This window comes from Mobula birostris, chromosome 7 (assembly GCF_030028105.1).
Source record: "Mobula birostris isolate sMobBir1 chromosome 7, sMobBir1.hap1, whole genome shotgun sequence".
NCBI lineage: Eukaryota > Metazoa > Chordata > Chondrichthyes > Myliobatiformes > Myliobatidae > Mobula > Mobula birostris.
Window position 1 is genome coordinate 42,732,006 of NC_092376.1, and position 17,007 is coordinate 42,749,012.

The window sequence follows — 17,007 nt, forward strand, 5'->3', positions numbered from 1 at the left end:
AATTCCAGGGATGGTGGGAATGTCACATGTTGGAAGATTGGAGTGACTGGGCTTGTATACACTGGAATTTAGAAGGATGAGAGGGGATCTGATTGAAACATATAAGATTATTAAGGGATTGGACACGCTAGAGACAGGAAACATGTTCCCGATGTTGGGGGAGTCCAGAACTAGAGGCCACAGTTTAAGAATAAGGGATAGACCATTTAGAATGGAGTTGAGGAAAAACGTTTTCACACAGAGGGTTGTGGATCTGTGGAATGCTCTGCCTGAGAAGGCAGTGGAGGCCAATTTTCTGGATTCTTTCAAGAAAGAGTTAGATAGAGCTCTTAAAGATAGTGGAGTCAAGGGATATGGGGAGAAGGCAGGAACAGGGTACTGATTGTGGATGATCAGCCACAGTGAATGGCGGTGCTGGCTCGAAGGGCCGAATGGGCTACTCCTGCACCTATTGTCTATTGTCTTGCACAGATGGCTAGATGGAACTTCTGAAATGAGCTACAAGCTAGCTTTAGTGTGTATGAGCACCAGTGCATTTCAGGCTTTTACATCTGCTCACTGCAGCACAAAAGTGTGACATGCTGTGCAGACATTTCTCTTGTTCCATCCTTGGACTCACAAATGAGTATGGAGCAATCCAGAACTTATTGATCTATGAGTGTCAGATACAATTTGTATTTGGACCTTCAGCTTACCTCTGGCCACATCTGGTGGATCAAGCACAGCCCTGCTCATTTTAACGCAGGATGCAACTTTAACTTTTAAAGCTTGGGGAGTTCATTTTCAATTATGTTTCAATGGAATATTTCATAAATACTTGCTCAGCCTTGGGCAAGGTGTAGCACCTGCTTATCCCCCGATCAGGGTCACGTAAAGCTACGGGAGCAGCTGGTGTATATCACAAGTTGTGGTGATGCAACCACTGACAACAGGATGACAATCTCTGTAGGGAATTAATAATGGCTAGGGTCACCCAGTTTGTAAAGATACTGCCCAGAAGGAGGCAATACCAAATCATTTTTTGTAGAAAGGTTTGCCAAGAATAATCACAGTAATGGGACCATGATTGCACGTCACATGGCACGTCACATAATGATGTGAGTGATGATTTAGTAAAATGGCCTTGTTTCTACCACATATAAAGCATTAAATCGGTCAAAGGCCAAAAGGGCTATTCTTGGCTAAGGGCCTCAGGACAGAATTGTGTGGCCTAATCCATTGCTGAGACAGCCATGAAATGGAGCTAAGGTCACTAGGGACACTTCCCACAAAAGTTTGATGAACTGCAGATATAGGACATTTCATTCTCAATGCAACTTGCTGTTTGTGCAGAGTCTGAGCACAGACAGTAGGTTGCATTGAGAATGATATGGCCTATATCTACAGCTCATCAATTTTTCTGCTTGCTCAATCTTGCTGCAGACAGACCCATACAAAAATTGGTGCAGTTAACTGGAAACGTCTGTTCTTACTGGTGTATGTCATGAACCACCTTTTCAAAAACCTTGTGAGAATCACATTTGGCAAAAATATCTTATCCCATTTTGAAAAATTGGCTAGTCATAACTAGTCTTATGATGCATCAAAGGCACTCAGAGCCTGTCCTTCAATTACTCCTAAAAAAAAATCCCTCAGGAAGGCCAAAAGAACAAAGCATTTACCAGCTGAAACTAACTTCAGATCAGAATTTAAATGCAATTACCATACTTCAAGAAGAAATGGGTGCTTCAGATGACTAAAATATAAAACCAAAGGGCTGACTCTTCACAAAGTACCTTTAATCAGGTAGCAGCCATATCATTATTATGGGAAGAAAATAAAACTAATAGAAAAAGTGCATTATTCAGACATCGAGATGACATTGGCAGGGGGTGGGGGGGAAGAGAGAAAGAGGGACTACTACTATAAGGATACTTTATATTTATTTAACCACAAACCTTGAAGAAAACAATAAATAAATAAGATAAATGTTAATGAATTGGTTAAATAGCCAGTGAAATCATATGGCTGACCACAAATTTCATCAACATTCATTTTTGCCATATGTGTCATGTACAGATCCAACATCTTTTTCAAACATTTTAAGTCTAGACATTGTTATTTTGTAGATAAATATCATGTGTGAAGACTAAGAACAGACAATCAAATCAATAATCATTTGACATGCTTCGGTTATGATGAATATTGCATATGATACTACAAGAACATCCTGATCTTCTTGAAATAAGTATCTTCAGTTTCACACTTGAACATCCCTTAAAATTCCAAACTCTATTGTCACCTCTACCTTGCCCAAGGGTGGAATGCAGCTAAAAGCCAAAACTGGTCAGGCAATTTTTTTTAAACCAATTGATGAAGTTAATTTGGAGGAACTACAGAAGCCTGAAGACACACATCCAATGTCCCAAGAACAGCTTCTTCTCCTCCACTATCAGATTTCTGAATGGACAATGAATACATATACACTAACTCCCTATTTTTGTTCACTTTTTACACTACTTAATTTTATACATATACAACTTGATATAATTTACAGTTTATTATTATGCACTGCAATGTACTGGAGCCGCAAACAAATTTCACAACATATGCCAGTGATATTAAACCTGATTCAGAGATAGTAATACCAACATCACCTCAAGCAAAATCAGCTGCAACCAACTGTTGAGTTAGGCAATAAAAAAAAAACATTTTTAAAGGTTAGGTTAGCTTTATTTATCACGTTTGTAGACACCTACAGTAAAATGCGTCATTGTGTCGAATCAAATCAACCAGGATTGTACTGCGCAGCCCGGAAGTGCTGCAGCGCCAACATCGCATGGTTGCAACTCACTAACCATACACCTTTGGCATGTGGGAGGAAACCAGAGCACTCAGAGGAAAGCTGTCACGGGGAGAACGAAGGAATTCCTTACAGATAGCAGTAGGAATTGAACTCTGATCTTACAGTAACGCTGTAAAGCATTGCGCTAACTGCTATACTACTGTGCTACCCTGAACAATGGTTATCAGTCAATAACAGCATATTAAAAAACTACACTACAGTAAGGGAATTCAGCAATTTACTTGTAACTCGATTTTTTTTTCATCAGTTAGGGTCCCCCAATAATAATGATAGTCGTGGGTTATCACGTGACTCTTTTAGCAAGCTGTTTCTCTTTATTTTCATCGATTAAATTATCTCAGTTAAAGCAAGCCACAGAGGTTTATATAGATACAACTTTCTCTCCAAGGACATTAACAGACTATTAAGATACTACCAGGTGTTCTTTTATATTAATATTGAAATTGTTGTGAATAAAAATGGTGCAGAAGAAACAATAACAATATCCCCAGGTCAGCATCATCATTTGACAATTTGAATACAATGACAATGGCAAGAGGAATATTGCTTCAACAATTTTTTTCTCTCTCCCCCCCCACCAATCCTCTTTAAATTTATGCTAATAATCCACATTTCCTAATGACACAGGCAAACAATTAAAATGCCGTCATTATCAATACCAATATTCTACAAAATATAAGTTGGTCATAGGACAGGGGAAAAAAGCTGACGTAAAAGTGTTGAACGAGAAATGGTTAATTGAAAATAATTATTGTAAATCACATCCCACAGAAAACTAAAATTTGTTGAATACAATACTTATAAAGCCAAAACAATTAATGAGAAATTCTGATGAAAATAGGCTTTTCGTCCCTCTTTTGTTGATTAGTTTTCTTCACACTGTAAATAGCATTGTCCAAAATATATTCTAAAGCCTATAATTTTAAAATGACTAATAATTATTATACGTCTGAAACATTTGAAATATCTTGGACTGCTTAGGAAACGTATTCAAAACATTAATCAAATGAAATGGGTATAACATACTTGATGCATTAAACTTCAAATGTCGTCAGCTAAATAGAAATCCCAAACGATAAAAGCCTATTTGGTTTTGCACACTAATTGAATGAATGTATTTCAATTAATTTCACGTTCGTTGAAATAATTTATAAGCACAACCGGAGAGAACAAATTCAAACTCCTAATTTTTGACTATTTAACTGACACTTCAAAACACGGGAAATTTTCCTACGCACGATTCTTTCGATATAGAAATTGTTATACTCAATGAAGTAGTCATTTATATAACTACGAAGACTCGACCGCTGCATCAAACCAACGCTGACTTCAATTCTGGATTACATCCGATAAAGTTATTAAGGGGGGGAAAAAGGCAGCTCCCTCGCCAGTTAAAAACCGAGCAACGACTAGCGTGGCCTAGACATTCTCCGATCTGTGTTGGGCCCTGTACCTACCCGTCTTTCCTTTTGGCTTTGTATACGTGACCATAAGTGCCTCTTCCAACTTTGCAACCCTCATATTCAAACAGGTCCTCTACTCGCTCACGCTCTGTTGTTAGCTTCATCTTGAAATCATAGTCCATTTTCGAAGTTTTCGATTAGATTCTTATTTCGTTATTAATAGTATTGTTCAACTAAAGGCAGTCGGCTCTTCCCCTCCGTAAACGGTATTGCAGAGTGTCACACGAAGGCACCATAAAAGCCGCCGGTCGATGTGCCGGCCTGTGGTTTTGGGAAGCTGCTGAAGTGGCCACTGTTACCTTGTGTCGTACCGCCGCTCTTCCCCAGTCCCTTCACACAACGCCGGTATCACACTGCAATACCACGTACGACATTGCTGCACACTGTCGCAAGCTCAACCCACACTACGCATGCTTGTCGTTTGCCGTACGTGTACGTGCGCCCGCTCGGACTCGCTCAGCTCGTCGGAAAGTAAACAGGTGAATGCGGTCGAGTTGTATAAGGCGCTCCCTGAATCGAATGGCCTGTGGTCGTCAAAGGAGAAGACAAAATACAAAAACCTTCCCTGACTCTAAGGGCGATCAGATGAGCACCAGTTAGGAGTCGAGGTGGGCCACTCGGCCCCTGCACTCTGCTACAACATTAAGGTTCTGAATTTCTACATCTCGTTTTCTTCCATCTCCTTGCACGTCAAGAATTTATAAATCTCTATCTTAAAAATGTGCAAAGACTCGTCTTCAACTGCACTTTGAGGAACAGTACGAAGAATAAGTATTAATCTATCTGCCCTAAGTAAATAGACGGCCTATATTTTTCGATTCAAAATTGTGTCTATTATAGAAACATAGAAAATAGGTGCCATTCGGTCCTTCAAGCCTGCACTGCCATTCAGTATGATCATGGCTGATCATCCAACTCAGAACCCTGTACCTGCCTTCTCTCCATACCCCCTGATCCCTTTAGCCACAAGGGCCATATCTAACTCGCTCTGAAATGTAGCCAATGAACTGGCCCCAACTGTTTCCTGTGGCAGAGAATTCCACAGATTCACCACTCTCTGAAGAAGTTTTTCCTCATCTCGATCCTAAAAGACTTCCCCTTTATCCTTAATCTGTGACCCCTCGTTCTAGACTTCCCCAACATCAGGAACAATCTTCCTGGATCTAGCCTGTCCAATCCCTTTAGAATTTTATATGTTTGAATAAGATCCCCTCTCAATCTTCTAAATTCCAGAGAGTATAAACCTAGTTGATCCAGTCTTTCATCATATGAAAAGTCCTACCATCCCAGGAATCAATCTGGTGAACTTTCTTTGTACTCCCTCTATGGCAAGATTGTCTTTCCTCAGATTAGGGGACCAAAACTGCACACAATACTCCAGGTGTGGTCTCACCAAGGCCTTGTACAACTGCATACATTCCAAGAAATCCTCCTCCTCAGCACTCTTACCAATTTGGTTCACCCAATCTATATGTAGATTGAAGTCACCCATTATAACTGCTGATCCTTTATTGCATGCATTTCTAATTTCCTGTTTAATGCCATCCCCAATCTCATACTACTGTTAGGTGGCCTGTACATAACTCCTACCAGTGTTTTCTGCCCCTTAGTGTTATGCAGCTCTACCCATATCAATTCCACATCCTCCAGGCTAACGTCCTTCCTTTCTATTGTGTTAATCTCCCTTCTAACCAGCAATGCTACCCCACCTCCTTTTCTTTCATGTCTATCCCTCCTGAATATTGAATATCCCTGAATGTTGAGCTCCCATCCTTGGTCATCCTGGAGCCATGTCTCTGTGATCCCAACTATATCATATTCATTAATAACTACCTGTACGTTCAATTCATCCACCGTGTTACAAATGCTCCTTGCATTGACACACAGAGCCTTCAGGCTTGTTTTTACAACACTCTTAGCCCTTGTACAATTATGTTGAAAAGTGGCCCTTTTTGGTTTTTGCCTTGGATTTGCCTGCCTGCCACTTTTACTTTTCACCTTACTACTTTTTGCTTCTACCCTCATTTTACACCCCTCTGTCTCTCTGCACTTGTTCCCATCCCCCTGCCACATTAGTTTAAATCCTCCTGAACAACATTAGTAAATGCTCCCCCTAGGACATTGGTTCCAGTCCAGCCCAGGTGCAGACCATCCTGTTTGTACTGGTCCCATCTCCTCCAGAACTGGTTCCAATGCCCCAGAAATTTGAATCCCTCCCCCTTGCACCATTTTTCAAGCCACGATTTCATCTGATATATCCTCCTATTTCTACTCTGACTAGCACGTGGCACTGGTAGTAATCCAGAGATTATTACCTTTGTGGTCCTACTTTTTAGATTATCTCCTAACTCCCTAAATTCACCTTGTAGGACCGCATCTTGTTTTTTTTACCTATATCGTTGGTACCTATGTGCACGACAACCACTGACTGTTCACCCTCCCACTCCAGAATGTCCTGCAGCTGCTCAGAGATATCCTTGACCCTTGCACCAGGAAAGCAACATACCCTCCTGGAGTCTCTTTTGCAGCTGCAGAAACGCCTATCTATTCCCCTTACAATCGAATCCCCTATCACTATAGCTCTTCCACTCCTTTTCCTTCCCTCCTATACCACAGAGCCACCCATAGTGCCATGAACTTGGCTGCTGCTGCCTTCCCCTGATGAGACATCTCCCCCAACAGTATCACTGACATATACAGTGCAAGATATGAAAATTAAAGACAAATAATGAGGCAGTATTCGTGGGGGGGGGGGAGACTGTTCTTAGATTTTCACTTTATCCCCCAATGATAGTAACATGAAGAGGGCATGTCCCCAGAAGGTGAGGTCCTTAATGATGGATGCTGTCTTCGTGAGTCACCATCTCTTGAAGATGCCCTTGGTGGTGGAAGGGTTATGCCCCTGGTGGAACTGGCTGAGTCTAGTCCTCTGCAGTCTCTTGCAATCATGTCCCTATCAGGCCGTGATGCAACCAGTCAGAATGTTCTTCACTGTGTATCTCTATAAATTTGCAACAGTCTTTGGTGATATAACAAATCTAAAACTCATAATGGATTAAAGTTGCTAGCCGCCTTTGTAATTGCATCAATGTGTTGGGCCCAAGATAAATCCTCTGAGATGTTGACTCTTAGGAGCTTGAATCTGCTCACCTTTTCCACCACTGTCCCCTCAGTGAGGACTGGCAATGTGCTTTCATAAAGTATTTTACACGGTGTGTTTTTGTGCAATAACCCATCAATCTAGTTTTTTCTCATAAGAGAACATCCTCTTCACATCCACCCTGTCCACGCTATTCAGAATCTTGTATGTTTCAATCACTTCCCTTAATCAGTGTTGACTCCAGTGAACACTGGCATAACCTCTCCAATCTTTTCTCATAAGACAACCGACGTTCCTGATGTCAACCTAGTAAACCTCCGATCTGCTTCCATTCGTATTACATCCCTCTGCAAATGTGAAGATCATTAATGTACATAGGTCTGCTTGTCATCCTTAATGCTCACCTTCCTTCAGTCCACCTGGCTCCTGTCTCACACCTCCCTTTTTTCCTCTCCATTCTTATTCCCAATACTGGACTTCGATCTGAAACATTGATATTTGCTCCCTCCTCCCCGAAAGATACCTCTCAACTTGTTAAGTTCGTCTCGCAGATTGTTTGACACTCTTTATTTTTATTTTTTATATTATTTCCTTGCCAAAATGCCATTTTTGCACATTATGCTCTGCCCACATGAAACTTATATCCCTCTGCAGCTTAAGTATGTTTCTTAATTTGGCAGCTCATCGATGGCTATCAAGAAATTTAGCAAACATATCCTTAGTGCCTTCATCCTAGGTATTTATATAAGTTATAAAAAGTTGAGATCCTCAGGCTGAATGTAATGACATACAATTCATTACATCCTGCCAATATGTTGTGTTTTTAACATTTCAGTAACATTTGAGTAATCTTATATATACACAGTATGTTTGGTTAAGCATTCTTGTTCATTTAAACAGTTCATTACAGGTTATTGTGTATGTGTAAATGCATGAATTGCATACGTCATCATGCTACCATTTTGGACTCCAGTGTCTTCCTTTGAATTAGTTTAATGTTTTGAAGTTAAAAAGCATAACATTGGCGATGATGTATTTTTAAAATGAACCTAAGATGGCTACCAACCCATTCAAGTGCAGCAAGACATTAAAACTAAAAAAAAGCGCATCGAGGAGACAGTCGAGTTGGGGAAAAAAGCAGCCCAACATGTGTTCTTTGGAAGGGAAGACACAATCGAGTTTTTTTTTAAAATAAGAGAACGGAAGAATTCACGGCTTATGGGGTGATAATAATCAAATTTTAAAAAGAGCAGAAATGCTGGCTACGTTGGAAGGATTGGCGAATTTGATCACATAACAGGTAACTGCCTCATGCATACTGAACTAATTCAACAATAATTTGAAGCAAATGAAATCGCCAATGAGAAACAAGTACCATTTTGCTGACTTTGTTAGGTTTAAAGGCATATAGTTTGGCTTCGAACTTTATCTGCTCTAACCAAACCAGCAGAAATTAGCTTTGCTGATATTGTCAAAGTAATGCAAGAACTTTAAGAACCAAAGCCATTGTTGATTGCACAACATTTTAGGTTTCAGAAGCGGAATCAAAAGGAAGGGGAATCCATTTCAGCTGATGTAGCTGAATTGAAGAGATTGAGCATTGTCAGTTCAGTAATGGGCTTAATGATGCACTGAGAGATTGTTCAGTTTGTGGAATCTTAGAAGAAAGCATTCGAAAACAGCTCCTAACTAATGCACAACTTACACTTAAAAGAGCAGTTGAAATCGCTGTTTTGATGGAAACGGCAGACAGAGATGCAGTTGAGTTGCAGTCAGAAATGAAAAAGAGCATCAACGAGATTGAACAGTCTGAACAGAAACTGACCTGGCTGAACAAATTGTGTCATCGTGTTGCAGGGGCTCACCTTCACCAAGCAAATGCAGGTTTAAAAGTGAAACTTGATTAAAATGCGTCAAAGTAGGACATGTACAAAGAGCACGTCAGGCAGACAAAAATAAATGGGCTGCTCGGGGAAGAGAAAAAGCTAAAAACATCAAGTTCCAGTTTCAAGAAGAGCACTGGTCTGCATGCTGTTGGTTGAATGACACTCCTCTTAACATATGCAAACTTAAAATCTCCCTGTTACAGCAGAGATGATTTAAGTGGAAACCAGAAAAAGTCTCCACGCTGTCTCAGGTCTACATGGCTACCCAAAATGGCTGGAATGTGCAGCAGAAACTCCAGTCCCCCCCCCCCCCCCCCCATTTTTACTAGCGCCGAGATGAACGCCCATAACAGAGGTGGTTTTTTTGTGGGGTTTGAGAGTTGTACCATCGAAGCTGAGAGTTCAGGTGTTGGAGGAGCTACATGTCGGTCATCACTGGCTTAATGCTTTGTCTGGTGGCCTAGGATAGATCAGCAGATCAAGTAGCTTGCCATGCACTGTACAGGATGCCAACATGTCCAGAAGATGGCAAAAGCAGCACCTCTCCATCCCTGAGAATGGCCTGCATTGCCCTCTCAGAGAATTCAGGTGGATTTTGCCAGACCATTCATGGACACAAATTTCTTGGTCGTGAATGCAACTATAAAGTGACAAGAAGTGTTCCCTGTAGCCTCCACTATAGCCTCGCACACTGTTGATGTACTTAGAAGCCTCTTTGCAGGGACTGATGTTCCAGAACACTTAGTCAGTGACAATGGACCACAGATTGTGGGGAAACTGTTTCAGTCATTCCTGAAACTGTATGGAATAAGGCCATCTACACCATACCACCCAGCTGCAAGTGGCTTGGCAGAAAGGTTGGTCCAGAGTCTAAAGAACGTACTGCAAGCAATTTCAGCAGAACACATTAAACCAACACTGATCCAGAAACTTGTCAATTTCCTCTGTGCATGTTGCAATGCAACACATTCCACAACCAACAACTCACCAGCCATGCTGTTCTTCAGTCATCCCTTGCATTCTTACTTGGGTCTCCTCAAACCCAATCTCCGAAGGAGTACTGTATGTGGGACAAACAACAGAGATAAATTTAAGGCTCCTCAAACAAGAGGGTTTGATGTTTCTCTCCTGGGCAAGCAGTCCTGGCGAGGGACTACAGAGGTGATGAAAACTGGCTACTTGGAAAGATTTAGGGCAGAACTGGACCACTCTCCTACACAGCGGAGATTGCATCTGATATCATCTGGAGACGACACATCGATCAGTTGAGGGGAGCAGAGTCAATTGTTAGAGAGGAAAGTTGGCTACTTCTATTAGAACCACTTCCTGCAGTCCCAGAGTTAACTCCTACAACTACCACGGAGGAGGCCCTAGAACCTGAGATTGCTTCACAACTACTAGTCTCACATACCAAGCAGAGTGATTTCCCCCTTGTCAGGAGAGACATTATTCCTTGAGCAAGAAATTTCTTACAGCAATTAAATTTTTAGGCCTGAATGGGACAATTAAAAATTTTCTATGCTGTGGATGTCTGTATAGAGTAGTTGTATCGTATCATATACTAGGTATATGGTTGAGATGCATTCTCTATTGAGTTGGAATTGATAGCTAAGCAGGAAGGAGTGATGTGTATTTAATATTTCAATAATATTTGAGTGATGTATACATATATATTCTCTAGAGTCTATAGATTATATAGAGTATCTCAAAAGCAGAGGTGGAGGAATATGCCTCATGATCAACTCTTCTTGGTGCACAAATATATCAGTGCTGTCCCAATTCTGCTCATCAGACCTGGAATATCTGGCAGTTAAGTACTGTCCTTTATATCTACTGTGTGAGATTTCCGGGATCATTTTGGTAGCAGTACACATTCCACCTTAGGCCAATGTCAGTGAGGCTTAGATGATCTGAGCAATGGGATCAACATGCACGAAACAGTGCACCCTAATGCCTTCACTATCGTTCTGGGGGATTTTAACCAGGCCAGTCTGGGAAAAAAATCACTAAGCAATTACCATCAACAGATAACTTGCAATACTAGAGGAAATAACACACTGGACCATTGTTACACCGCCATCAAGAATGCCTACTGTCTTATTCCATGCCCTCACTTTGGGAAGTCTGATCACCTGGCTGTACTTCTACTCCCTGAGTATAAGCAGAGACTGAAAACTGCAGTACCAGTCGTGAGGCCAAGAAGTTATGGTCAAGGAAAGCACAAGAGTGCTTTCAGGACTGCTTTGAATCAGTGGACTGGACTGGACTGTATTCAGGGATTCATCTTTGTATCTGGATGAGTATGCTGCAGTTGTTACCAACTTCATTAAAACCTGTGTGGATGAGTGTGTGCCTACAAAGGTTTACTGTACATTCCCAAACCAAAAGCCGTGGATGAACCAGCAGATACGTTGTCTGCTGAAGGCTACATCTGTGGAATTCAAGTTTAGCGACCCAGGCCTGTACCATAAAACCAGATATGATTTGTGGAGTGCTATTTCAAGGGCGAAGAGACAATTCCGAATGAGGTTGGAAGGAACATCAGATGTATGCAGCTCTGGCAGGGTTTGCAAGACATTACTTCGTACAAAGCGAAACTCAATAGCATGAATGGCAGCAATGCTTCACTACCAGATGAACTCAACGCCTTCTATGCCTGCTTTTAAAAGAGAGAACACAACTACAGCTGTGAAGATCCCTGTTGCACCTGATGACCCTGTGATCTCTGTCTCAGAGGTTGACATTAAGCTGTCTCTAAAGAGGGTGACCCCTCACAAGGCAGAAGGTCCCGATAGAGTACCTGGTAAGGCTCTGAAAACCTGTGCCAACCAACTGGCGGGAGTATTCAAGGACATTTTCAACCTCTCACTGCTACGGGCAGAAGTTCCCACTTGCTTCAAAAAGGCAACAACAATACTAGTGCTAAAGAAGAAAAATGTGAGCTGCCTTAATGACTATCATCCGGTAGCACTCACGTCTACAGTGATGAAATGCTTTGAGACGTTGATCATGACGAGACTGAACTCATGCCTCAGCAGGGATCTGGACCCATTGCAATTTGTCTATCACCACAATAGGTCAACGACAGATACAATCTCAATGGCTCCTCACACGGCTTTAGACCACCTGGACAACACAAACATCTATGTCAGGATGTTGTTCATCGACTATAGCTCCGCATTTAAGACCATCATTCCCACAATCCTGATTGAGAAGTTATAGAACCTGGGCCTCTGTACCTCCCTCTGCAATTGGATCCTCGACTTCCTAACCGGAAGACCACAATCTATGTGGGTTGGTGATAACGTCTCCTCCTCACTGATGATCAACACTGGTGCACCTCAGGGGTGTGTGCTTAGCCCATTGCTCTATGCTTTCTATACCCATGTCTGTGCGGCTAGGCGTAGCTCAAATGCCATCTATAAATTTGCTGATGATACAACCATTGTTGGTAGAATCTCAAATGGCGACGAGAGGGTGTACTGGAGCAAGATATGCCAACTAGTGGAGTGGTGTCGCAGCATCAACCTGGCACTCAATGTCAGTACGACGAAAAAGCCGATTGTGGATTTCAGGAAGGGTAAGATGAAGGAACACATACCAATCCTCATAGAGGAATCAGAAGTGGAGTGAATGAGCAGTTTCACGTTCCTGGGTGTCAAGATCTCTGAGGACCTAACCTGGTCCCAACATATCGATGCAGCTATAAAGGCAAGGCAGCGACTATACTTCATTAGGAGTTTGAAGAGATTTGGTATGTCAACAAATACACTCAAAAACTTCTATAGATATACCGTGGAGAGCATTCTGACAGGCTGCATCACTGTCTGGTATGGGGGGGGGAACTACTGCACAGGACTGAAAGAAGCTGTAGAGGGTTGTAAATCTAGTCAGCTCCATCTTGGGTACTAGCCTACAAAGTACCCAGGACATCTTTAGGGAGTGGTGTCTCAGAAAAGCAGCATCCATTATGAAGGACCTCCAGCACCCAGGGTATGCCCTTTTCTCACTGTTACCATCAGGTAGGAGGTACAGAAGCCTGAAGGCACACATTCAGCGATTCAGGAACAGCTTTTTCCCCTCTGCCATCTGATTTCTGAATGGACATTGAACCCTTGAACACTACCTTACCTTTCTAATATATATTATTTCTGTTTTCTTGAACAATTTTTAATCTATTCAATATAGGTATAATGTAATTGATTTACTTGTTAATATTATATTTTTTCTTCTATATTATGTATTGCATTGAACTGCTGCTGCTAAGTTAACAAATTTCACGACACACGCCAGTGATAATAAACCTAATTCTGATTCTGATTGTTTGATTAAGCATTCTTGTTCATTTAAATAATTCATTATGGTTACGTGTATAAGTTCGTGAATTGCATATGTCATCATGCTACCACGTGATATGTGCGTGCCTCGCTTAAAGTAAACACAAAGTTAGACCCATAGTCCTGGACTCCCGTGTATTCCTTTGAATTAGTTTAATGTTTTGAAGTTACAAAGCATAACAAATAGCTTCAAGCAATTTCCTGCACTTTAGTTCCCTGCTTTCAGTCTCCCTCACATGTTCAACAGCAGTTACATTTGCATTATCTTACTCGCCACTTTTTCAAACACACCAGAATGAAGTCTATCAGATTTATCAGTTTGCAGCTACAATAGTTTGCAAAGCGACGTCACTGATTATTGTAATTTTTCTGAATTCCTACCTCTCTTCCAGCTGACAAAGATGACCCAAGTGCAAAGGGAGAGATACTGAAGCAGATTGAACAGTTCATTGAATTTTAATAAGAACTGTGCAGTACACAAAGGAAAAGTAATAAACACTTGGCTTGTAGGGTCATTATCTAAACTCTCAAACTAAAGCTAAAGCCCTCGGAAACAGCTTTATTTCCATCTTTAATATCTTTTATTTTTCCCCTTCAGGGTTCTTTTGAAGACCTTAACCTGGAGTTACACGCTGACTTTGGTTCTTTGCGGGAATGGGACCCGCTCTTGGGGTTCCATAACTGGCCGTTGTTCGGCACGCCAAGGTTTCGGCCTGAGAGTCAGCTATTTCTGGGATATTACTTGTATTCTGTACAATGAAGTGTGAATCAAAAAATCTGCTTAATTCTTCTTCCACTTCCTAATTTCCCTTTAATAATTAACAAGGCTTTTTTACTACATTTCTTTTACATTTCCAGCTACATTTACCTTGTCAACACACACAAGCTGGAGGAACTCAGCAGGCCAGGCAGCCTCTGGAAGAAAGTACAGTTGAAGATCTTCTCCATAGATGCTGCCTGGCCTGCTGAGTTCCTCCAGCATTTTGTGTGATGCTGTTTGGATTTACAGTATCTGCAGGATTTCTCTTGTTTATACCTTTATCTTGTATTCTATTTTTCCATCCATTTGTCAGTACTTTTCTCTACACTTTGCCCATTCTTCTAAGTTATCACCCATCTTTGATACTTTCTCTGGCTGTTTTAGTTTACCATGGATTGTGGATCCAGTCCATGTGATTTCCCTTTCCGTATAGAAAAGTACCCTTGCATACAAAACAAATATCAGGGATCAGATTTGAGATAGACAGTAACTCCAACCTCAACAAAAACACCTTTAAAAGAATTTCTGTACAGATTGCTTGAATATGGTAAAGAGTATGTATCAACTTCAATTTTCAACTTACAAACCACAAGAATTTAATTGCTGATGGCTATCACCATCTCAATGCTGCCTGTGTTCAAAATATCTGCCAAGTTTCCAATATTCCTCTGACGTTCAAGGTAATCATGTGGACTGAATGGAGAAGTTCTGCAAAGGTCACCAAAACTGGATTTGTTTTCATGGGTAGAGAAAATGACTTCATGATACCAAATATATTACATTCAATGGAAAGAGGAGCATAAAATTTGCTGACTCACTTGGAAGTATTGAAATCTAAATAGTTGGAATGGAGAAAGCAAAAAGCAAGTGTTGAATCTTCTGTAATTGCATAGGAAGCTGCTGAGAAAAGAGGAATCCATGTCAGTACAGGTGGAAGAGTGAATCAAGAAGTTGGAAGGTTGGAAGGGAGTGGAATTTGAGAAAAGAAGGGGAAGGTAATTGTATCTCTTAGTGGTTTACTTACTCCTCCTTCAGACATCTTGGTAAAGGTATTTGAAATTACCGTGATGGCCTCTTGAATGTGAAGGCTGATGGAGTCGAAAATGACAACAAGAGCAACTCTTAGCCTTGGTCTCAGTGAGAAGTGACTAGAAAGGAAGTGCAGGAAATGGAACTGACATGGTTGATACCCTGTCAACGCTGGTAGAAGGAAGCCAATTTGGGGAAATAGCATCAGACCCCACGATGGAGAATGTAGGCTAACTATACGGTTTTACACAGCATACAGTAGTACTCTGCTGATAACTTATGAATACTCAAGGTTTCTTTGTACATCTTAGCTCCTTTTAAATTATTTGGAGTATAGTTAATTATTTAGAGATAGGTATACTCTTTATTCCATTTTGAAAACTTTTAATGTTTAATGGTTGCGTAATGGTAAGGAGCTTTATTCAAAATAAGTCCATGTATGTAGAGCACATAAACTGGGCAGGGGAATTCTAGGAAAAACAAGAGATTATAATTATGATATTGCATGGCTCTAATGGATAACTGTATATACTGGGGTCAGTTCTCATGCCAACAATTCATTTCCTCTCACCGATGCTGCTCAGAACACCGATTTTTATTGCTCCAGATTCCAGCATCTGCAGTCTCTTGTGTCTTCATCTTTTTTGTCACTTCCGTTAAATGATTTGCTTTTCCTTTCAGCTTGCAGTTCTCATTGCATAAAAAAACTTTTCTCCCTGTCTGAAGAAGCTACCAAATGCTCTGTTTTTCGTTCATATTCCATATTCAGATTTAAAGCGTTTTATTAGATTTTACCATCTTTGGTTACTATACAACATTAATTGTTGTTTCCTGCACTTTGCTGCCCTCTGCTGATAAACCAAAGTTTCCAACATCAAACTGAAATCTTTGAAAGAAAAATTCTGACCAGGAGTACTTTGGAGCTTCCATACAAAGCAGTGGTGCAACCAGTCACAATGCTGTCCACTATACATTTTCTGGAGTATTTGGTGACATATCAAATCTCCTCAAAGTAAAGCTGCTGATGTGCCTTCTTTGATAAAGTATCAATGTGGTGAATCAGGATAAATCCTCTAAGATGTTGATGCCCTGGAACTTGAAACCCCTCACCTTTTCAATCGCTGAGCCTTCAATAAGGATTGGTGTGTATTCTCCTGACTTCCCCCTCCTGTAGTCGACAATCATTTCCTAGGTCTTGCTAACATTGAATGCAGGATTGTTGTTGCGACACCACTCAAACAGCTGATCTGACTCATCCCCGTATGTCTCCTCGCTGCCATCTGATATTCTGCCAACAACAGGGGTGTCATCAGTGATTTGTGGATGGCATTTATGCTATGCCTAGCTACGCAGTTATGACTGTAGAAAGAAAAGTGCAGTGGGCTGGCTAATCATGCATCCTTGAGGTGAGCCTGTGTTGATTGTCAGTGATGAGGAGATGTTATTACCAATGCATTCTGATCCAGTTGCAGAATGAGGCACAGAGGTCCAGGTTTTGAAGCTTCTTGATTAGAAATAAGAGAGTGATGGGCTTGTACAGTGAGCTGTAATCAGTAAACAGCAGCCCGAGAAAGTGGTTGGGGCAGG

The 17,007-nt window shown here is 41.1% G+C and overlaps 1 protein-coding gene across 4 annotated transcripts in view; it reads right to left on the reverse strand.

Annotated features, from left to right (window-relative positions):
* The window catches only part of cdk8 (cyclin dependent kinase 8), a 116,262-nt gene extending 111,579 nt beyond the window's left edge, over positions 1-4,683 (reverse strand). For 2 of the 4 annotated variants that reach the window (XM_072263001.1, XM_072262998.1), the window contains exon 1: positions 4,303-4,683. In XM_072263001.1, the coding sequence (XP_072119102.1) occupies positions 4,303-4,430 (128 nt within the window). In that variant the 5' untranslated portion in view covers positions 4,431-4,683. The remainder of the gene's footprint in view (positions 1-4,302) is intronic. The other 2 variants (XM_072263000.1, XM_072263002.1) reach the window with 2 other exon arrangements.
* Positions 4,684-17,007: the final 12,324 nt, after the last annotated feature.